Source organism: Mandrillus leucophaeus, unplaced genomic scaffold, assembly GCF_000951045.1.
Source record: "Mandrillus leucophaeus isolate KB7577 unplaced genomic scaffold, Mleu.le_1.0 Scaffold151, whole genome shotgun sequence".
Lineage (NCBI taxonomy): Eukaryota > Metazoa > Chordata > Mammalia > Primates > Cercopithecidae > Mandrillus > Mandrillus leucophaeus.
Window position 1 is genome coordinate 1,907,199 of NW_012101488.1, and position 8,946 is coordinate 1,916,144.

The 8,946-nt window shown below is 50.9% G+C and overlaps 1 protein-coding gene across 1 annotated transcript in view; it reads right to left on the bottom strand.

Moving 5' to 3' along the window:
* Positions 1-8,946, bottom strand: part of LOC105535897 (RNA-binding protein Nova-1-like) — a gene marked incomplete at its 5' end in the record, with an annotated part of 35,478 nt that extends 26,532 nt beyond the window's left edge. Inside the window, one exon of the mRNA XM_011975153.1 lies at positions 8,907-8,946. Coding sequence (XP_011830543.1) covers positions 8,907-8,946 — 40 coding nt within the window. The remainder of the gene's footprint in view (positions 1-8,906) is intronic.

An 8,946-nucleotide genomic window follows, 5' to 3' on the forward strand; every position in this document is an offset into this window, starting at 1 on the left:
ATTACAGGCGTGAGCCACCGCACCCGGTAGAGAATATTTTTTTTTTTTTTTTTTTTTTAGTAGAGACGGGGTTTCACCATGTCAGCCAGGCTAGTCTCAAACCTTGGCCTCTCTAAGTGCTGAGATTACAGGGGTGAGCCACAGATCCCAGCCAGGAAGCCTATTTTCAATGTCTCACGTAAAACCTCAACATATAGAACAGATAAAAGAGAAACTGCTCTAACTCTCCCTGATTTCTCTCTGTCGCCCAGGCTGGAGTGCAGTGGTGTCATCACAGCTCACTGCTGCCTCGACCTCCTGGGCTCACACGATCCTCCTGCCTCAGCCTCCCAAGTAGCTGGGACTACCGGCGTATGCCACCACTCCTAGGTAATTTTAAATTTTTTTGTAGAGACAGGGTTTTGCCACATTGCTCAGACTGGTCTCGAACTCCTGAGCTCAAGGGATCCGCCTGCCTCAGCCTCCCAAAGTGTTGGGATTACAGGCGTGAACCACCACACCCAGCCTCTGCCTGGTCTCTTAAGATGAAAGTTCTGTGTTTCCTTATGTGTTTAAGATGGAGGTGTAGGAAGAGGGGCTAGATGTGGCTTTGCAGGCATGGGGAAGGGTCCAGAATTAAGGAGTTTCCCTGAAACCAAGGCAATCCTCTTAAACTTGCTTAATCAGACCATTAAGCCTATTAGGTAATTAACCCCTCTCTGGTGCCTTCCTACCAATCATCCTGAACCCTACTTAATTCATTCTCTTCCATGGGCTCACGGAGATGTCCTCTTCCCCACCCTCACCCTAAACTTGTCACAGATACAGGGTACTTTATCTCTGGAAGGCTCAGAAAGATGGGGAGGGAATTCTCACTAATCCCTATGACTCCATCCTCTCTCTGTGTCTTCAGTTTCACTCCCCATCTTCTCTCCAGCCAGAGCATCTTCTCCGCTTCCCTCTGAGGGTGGAAGGGATTCATCTTCTCTGAAGAAAACTGGGGTCACCCTCTTCCCCATTTTCTGCCCCCTCTCTCTTGTACTTCTTCAAACTGTGCCTGAGAATTTTTGTATGAAACAGCAGAAGCTACTCTAGACTAAGAGTGACGTTTGTGGTCGGGCACGGTGGCTCATGCCTGTAATCCCAGCGCTTTGGGAGGCCAAGGCGGGCGGATCACTTGAGGTCAGGAGTTTGAGACCAGCCTGGCCAACATGGTGAAACTCCCGTCTCTACTAAAACTACAAAAATTAGTCGGGCCTGGTGGCACACGCCTGTACTCCCAGCTACTCAGGAGGCTGGGGCAAGAGAGTCATCTGAATCTGAGAGGCAGAGGTTGCAGTGAGCCGAGATCGGGCCACTGCGTTCCAGCCTGGGTGACAGAGTGAGACTCTGTCTCAAAAAAATAAAAAAAGTGAATTTTGCCACTAATGGGCTCTATGCCCTTGGGCAAGTTGCCTCACCTCTTTGGGCCTCAGTTTTCCTCATCTATAAAATGGGAATCGTGATAGTGCTACCTCATGGGATTACTGTAATTAATGAAAGAAAATGTAAGGAAAGGTACTTGGGATGGTCCCAGGCACATGGAGGATTTGAGAAATGTTAGATATCATCATTATCAGTATTGCCTACACCATGAACACAACTTCAGTGCTTATCACAGCATCAGACACAGAGCAAGCACCCTACACGTGGGATTTGTGGGTTGGGTTGAGAGGTAGGAGAAGGAGGGGCAATCCCACTTTGTTAATCAACCATTTCCCTAGGGGGCTGTCCCAAACTTTTCCCTCCGTCTTGGAGGAGGAATGTCCTCTCACTGATACAAGCGAGACCTTGTCTCCATTCTCTGCACTCAGCCTCTCTCTAATTCCTGTCTTTCTCATGCCAACTTATAGAATTTTGCCCCTTTTATGTCCTTCTGTACTGGAATTATTCTTTCTTCTCTTCTTCTCTCCTTCCTTTCCTTCCTCCAACAAATCCTTCCTGAGCACCCATGACCTTCCAGTCCTTGGGGCAGGTGCTGGGGATGCAGCAGGGAACAGACAAGGTCCCTTTCCTTTAAATTCCTTTTAAAATGCATTTATTTACTTATTTATTTATTTATTGTATTTTTAGTAGAGACGGGGTTTCACCCTGTTGCCCAGGCTGGTCTTGAACTCCTGGGCTCAAGGAATCTGCCCACCTTGGCCTTCCAAAGTTTTGGGATTACAGGCGTGAGCCACCGTGCCCGGCCTAAATGTATCTATTTAAAGAAGAAATTAGGCCAGGTGCGGTGGCTCACACCTGTAATTCTAGCACTTTGGGAGGCCGAAGCAGATGGATCGCCTGAGGTCAGAAGTTCGAGACCAACCTGACCAACATGATGAAACCCCATCTGTACTAAATACAAAAAATTAGCTGGATATGGTGGCACATGACTGTAATCCCAGCTACTTGGGAGGCTGAAGCAAGAGAATTGCTTGAACCCGGGAGGCAGAGGTTGCAGTGAGCTGAGATGGTGCCACTGCACTCCAGCCTGGGCAACAAGTGCAAAACTCCGTCTCAAATAAAAAAAATAAATAAAGAAGAAATTTAAAAATCATTGCTAATAATTGGAGCTTGAAGGGCTGGTTATGTTTTGTTCTCCCTAACGTACATTAATATAAACATACGATGTTCAAAAATTTAAAAAAAAGTTTGTCCATGGACCACCTTAAATAATCTTGTTGTATTAAACTAGTGCAAATCTGACTCCTGGAGACCCCTCTTCAAGTGAGTCTCCTATGGACAGTGATTGGCTAAGACCTCCCCTGCAGAGACTCAGAACTTGAATTCCCAGGAGTCCCCCATTGTGAGCATCAGTTCGTGCCGGTCCTTCCCAGAATTTTCTGCACATCTTTTCTGTTTGGGGGAGTTTCCTACCATGTGAGTCCTACCTCCCCAGAAAGAAACCAGGTCTCTATTGATCAGCCTTCCTTGCAGCAAGGGCAGACACGTGACCTCAGCTGAACTCAGAGCCCTCAGCCATCACGCACGCCCACCCTGTTTGAACAACCAAGGCACTGCTTGTGAGAAAGTTCTCCCTTCTAATGAGGCAGAATCTACATACCAGAACTCCGCACCCACCCATTCCCATCCCACTCTTCACTCTTCGCTTGGGTCCAGGCAGCTCCCTCTACCCAATGGCAGAGTCTGAAGAACCGAAGATAGCAAGTTCAGGTCTCTTGATTAATTTCCTGCTGCAATTTCAAACATTTCCACCTTGGAAAGGTGCCATCTTTCCCCTTCTAGTCACTGAGTCTCTGCTCTTGCCCCTCTGTACCCACCCCCTCAGGGATGCTTCTGACGGCTTTCAAAAATCCCAGTGCTTTGGCAGGCTGAGGTGGGCAGATCACCTGAGGTCAGGAGTCTGAGACCAGCCTGGCCGACAAGGTGAAACCCTGTCTGCTAAAAATACAAAAGTTAGCCAGGCATGGTGGTGGCATATCTGTAATCCCAGCTACTTGGGAGGCTGAGGCAGGAGAATCGCTTGAACCTGGGAGGCGGAGGTTGCAACGAGCCGAGATTGTGCCACTGCACTCCAGCCTGGGTCACACAGCAAGGCTCCATCTCAAAAAAGAAAAAAAAAAATCAGCCAATACTCCCTTCCCCCTTCCATAAATAACCATTGCCTACCCAAGAGATTTATGGTGTTGTAGTAAGAGTGGCCTATTTTAGTGTCAGAGAGTTCACCCTCTAAAGTGGCTTTGATCTTGGGGGTCATGAATGACAAAAGTAAAGCTGAAGGGCTGTGGGTTGTCGAGGTGTTGTTTTTGGTGTTAGTCTGGATGCAACATCAATGTTAGGTGTTGTCCTCATAGCACTTCATGGTTTTGTTTGGGGGCTGGGGATGGGAGAGCTGGCATGTTCTATGAGGGAGGCTGGGGTTTGACATCGGTATCATCATCAGGAGCCTATGGGGATGCTGCTGGCAGAGGATGGTGAGGGTGTGGGGTGGGAGCAGTACGCCAAGGAGGCGCGGGACTTCAGACATGTGATGTGTTTTTGTGAATGGCGGTGTTGCCTATTTGGTGTGAAATGCAATACAACTAGAGTGTGCTTATGTAGGGATGAGATGCTGAAAGGTGTGATGCTGCCTTGAGTTGTGACTGTCTCTGAGTGAGAGAAAGGCAGATGGGCCACAGTTTTCTTGGAGTGAATCACCATTGGATGGTGAAAAGGGAAAATGACATTCTCAGTGGCACTTATATAATAATAATAATGATGATGATGATAGCGACTGTTTACTGAGCACTTACCATCTACCAGCCTTACGCTACGTACTTCACATACATAATCTCATCTAACGCACACAACCCGGAGAGGTAGATCTTCCTGCCTCCATGTTTCAGACAAGCAGGCTGAGGCCCAGAGCAGTGAAATAACTCGCCCGAGGATTCCACACCAAGCACATGACGGTGGCAAGACATGAATCCTGAAAGATCTCATTCTAGGAGGGGCTCTTAACCCTGGTGATGTTGACTTCATGATAAAGAATGTGGCCAGGCATGCTGGCTCATGCTTGTAATCCCAGCACTTTGGGAGGCCGAGGTGGGTGGATCACCTGAGGTCAGGGGTTCGAGATCAGCCTGGTCAACATGATGAAACCCCATCTCTACTAAAAATACAAAAATTAGCCAGGCATGGTGGCGCATGCCTGTAATCCCAACCACTCGGGAGGCTGAGGTACGAGAATTGCTTGAACTCGGGAGGTGAAGGTTGCAGTAAGCCGAGATGGCGCCACTGCACTGCAGCCTGGGCAATACAGTGAGACTCTGTCTCAAAAAACAGAACAAAACAAAACAAAATAAACAACAACAACAAAAACAAAGAATGAGGGATATGGCTGGGAATAGTGGCTCACACCTGTAATCCCAGCACCTTGAGAGGATGAAGCGGGTGGATCGCCTGAGATCAAGAATTTGAGACCAGCCTGGGCAACATAGTAAGACCTGTCTCTACAAAAAAATTCAAAGAATTAGTCAGGTGTGGTGGTGCACACCTGTAGTTCCAGCTACTGGGGAAGCTGAGATGGGATCATCACCTGATCCTGAGAGGTCAAGGTTGCATTGAGCCATGATTGCACCACTACACTCCAAGCCTGGGTGACAGAGTGAGACCGTCTCAGAAAAAAAAAGAAAAAGAAAAGAAAAGAAAAAAAGAGGGACGTTAGGAGCAAGATCTGGCTGGTGTAAGCTATGTTGAGGGTGTGAGATATGTATATGTGTCTGTATATGGGTTTTTATTTTTGGGGGGTTGACAGAGGTGGGAATATAGTCAGGAGTACGGGGGTCCATTATCATTGCACCTTAAGAATTACGATCTGTATCAAGGGGGGCCACCGTTGCCAGACTGGGGTCATTTATTTCTGCAAAGAGTCCCTGACTAGAGTTTCCGTCCAACCTCTTCACCCAAGTCTTCCTGCCCTTAGTGTCTTGTTTTCCTCCCAGCAGCACCTGCCAGCCACTCGCAGTGCCCAGAAGCGAGTGTGAACCGCCACCATCTCCTCCATTTCTCCCATCTGCTCCCAGAGGCGGGCAGGAGGGGCAAGAATCTCATCTGTCCAGTAGGGTACTGCTTTCTGGGACATCCAGGAAAAGCCCTCACTCCTCTGAGCCTCAGTTTCCCCATCCAAAAATAAGGTCCATTCTAGTGTCTCCCCACACAATGGAGCCAGCCGCCTGAGTTCACATCATGGTTCTGCTGCTTATCAGCTGAGTGACGTTGGGCAAGTGACTTAACCTCTCTGTGCCTCAGTTGTTCATCCGTAACATGGGTTAACATCATAGAATTGTTGTAAGGATTAAGGAATTGATCCATGTCAAGCACTTCCCATGACAGTTCCTGGCATACTGTAGTATCATAAGTCTAGCCATTATTATAACTGATTATTATTATTCCATCATAGCATGTTGGGAGAATGACAAGAAATTGCACATAAGGCATTAAACAATAATATAGGTAGCTATTGTTAGTATTATCCTTGCGGTCACTTTTTTTTTTTTTTGAGATGGAGTTTCGCTCTGTTGCCCACACTGGAGTGTGGTGGCGTGATCTCGGCTCACTGAAACCTCTACCTCCCGGGTCCCAGCAATTCTCCTGCCTCAGCCTCCTTAGTAGCTGGGACTACAGGTGCCCACCACCATGCCCTGATAATTTTTGTATTTTTAGCAGAGACAGGGTCTCACCATGTTGGCCAAGCTGTTCTCGAACTCCTGATCTCAAATGATCCACCCGCTTTAGCCTATCAAAGTGCTGGGATTACAGGCGTGACCTACTGTGCCTGGCTCCTTATGATCATTTTTATGTGCCTATATGGCAGATGAGGACACTGAGGCTCAGAAAAGGGGATGAGTTGAGACAGCATCCCCCAGCTATGAATGTATATTATTGAAAGAAGCCCTCAATTTTGGGGTCAAAGTCCTGGACCCTTGCCCAGCCCTGCCCCTGAGTGTGTTTCTGTCAATGGAGGCCTGTCCCTCTGCATCTCCTGGCCTCAGTTTCCCCATGGGTAAACAGAAGTGGGGTGGGAGATGGTCTGGAGGAGATGGTCCCTAAAGGCTCATCCTAATTTCCCCGCTGTGGAGGGAGGCAGGATAGCACAGTGGTTTTGTCCAGGAGCTCCGGAACTAGGCAGCCCAAGGTTGGGTAAATTCTAGCTCCATCACTTAGACACCATGTGACCTTGGGCAAGCGGTTTCACTTTGCCGAGCCTCAGTTTTCCTCATCTGTAAAAAGATGCTCAAATCATCTCTCCCAGGGGTTGTATTGAGATATTAACCCATATCTCAGAGTAGTAGGTGCCACGTAGGCAGATGTGACTGTTATTAGCAGCAGTGGCATCAGTGTTAAATTGTGCTGCGAAGTGATCAGATTCTAAGCATCTCAGTCCCTTTAAGAGAAAGGTGGGAACCCCCTAACCTCTAGAGGTTAGTGGGTGGAGGGCTAGACAGTCTGACTGGGCTCAGGGACCTCCTGGGTCCCTGATCTCTCCAGGACTGGGAACAGCAGTGGGGCAGGAAGGAGGGAAGGAAGTCAGGGACATATTCATGTGTGTGCTGGGGGTGGGGGAGCAGGAAGAAGGACAGGAAACTCCCTCCCATCCCCTCCCCCAACTTCCCTTTCCTCCAATTTCTGCTGGACACCCTCATGGGCATCCAGGGGGTCCCTGATTCCTGTCCCACCTGGGTGGAGGTCGGGGAGGGCTAGGATGGGAGGAAGAAAGTTGGCTTGTATTCATCTGCAGGGAGGAGGTGGGAGGCCCCCACCCCACCCACTGCCGCCAGGCCTGACGGAGAGGAAAGGGTGCACTCTGCCTGAAGCCATCCCTCTCCCATCCGGAGGAAAAGACCAGAGGAAGTGGAGATTTTGGCAAGGTGACCGCGGGGAGGGGCTTGTCCTCTCTGGGGTCTCCCTCCTACCAGGGAGCTAGGGGACTGGGCTCTGAGGACCCCAAGAAATCCCACCTCTTCCCTGAGCCCTCCACAGCAGGGCATGCACCTAGAGCTCCCAGCTGGGCTTTTCTTCTCGGGTACGCACACCTCCTTGGGTCACACACCCAGGGAGAGCCCCTCTCTTCCCTCACACCGCCTTGCATGGTGTCAAACATTCAGCAATCTCCAATACACAAGGACACACACACACACTCTCCCTTGTCAAACACACGCAGAATCATCCCCATATCTCTGGTGTCACACAGTCAGCCATTTCACACACACACCTCTCCTTGTTACACCCATACACACAGCTGGGTGTCATACGCACACGTGCCCTGTCACATGGGGACCCATCCTTCCTTCTCCTTTTTACACACCCTCGTGCGTTTCACCCACAAGCCCCAGTCTTTCCCTCGTCATACACCCACCTTCCCTGTTGCACACACCCCCTCTGATGTCACTGTTGCACACCTCCATGTGTCACACCCAGCCACAGCCTCTCTGGAGTCACACCCACACCCTTTCCTTGTCACATCCCCTCACCAGCTTCTCTGAGTCCCACCCCACCCCAGCCACGCCTGTGTCACACACACTGGACCCCTTTCCTCTGATCTACACGGCCTCTTCTGGCTCACGCCCAGGACCAGCCCATTCGGCGTCCCCCACACACCCCCTTGCTTGTCACACACACCCTCTCATGTGTCACACTCTGCCACAGCCCTCTCGGGGGTGACAAGCACACACCTTTCCTTGTCACACGTACCCGCTGGAGGGTCTCAAATATGGAGCCCGACCCCTGTCCCCTTTCTCATACACCCCCTCTATGCTGTCATATTCCTGATCCCTAATGTCACACATCCAGGCCGTAGAGGGCACACATACACACACACACACACATACATACCTGTCCTAGTCTCACATTCTCCCACCTAGCTTTACACACCCACCCTTTCCTCCATTTCACCCCACACACCCACCCAGCCTGTTCCCACGCACGATCCCGCCAGGGCCACACAAGCCTTCCTCTGGGACAACCCTTGTTCAGGACATCCCCAGGGAGGGAGGCTGGGAAGCTCCCGGTCCACAGGCCTCTACTCCTTCCCCTCCCCCAGCCAGGACACGCGAGCCCGGGGAACACCCCTGCCCCGAAAGGGTCACATCACACACCCCTCAAGGACACACAAGACATCTGCCCTGAGGCTCTCACGCCCCCCATCCTCTGCGCCCCCCAAGGACACTTATCACGCCCTCCCCCCCAATCCCTCTCCTCGCAGACAAAGCTCCCAGCCCCGGGCCTCGGCGAGAGGAGGAGGGGGTCCAGCCCCCTCCTCAACTCTCCGCTCTGTCCCCCACCTCGGGGAGGGGTGTCTCTCCCCTCCCCAGAGCCCTTGCACCTGCCACGGGAGGGGGGGGAAGGATGGAGAAAGGCGAGGCCCCCTGCCCGCTCCCCCGCCCGGAGCCGCAGCCCTTTCTCACCTCCCGTGTTGCTGCGCTTGGTGCAGACCACCTCGGGGGG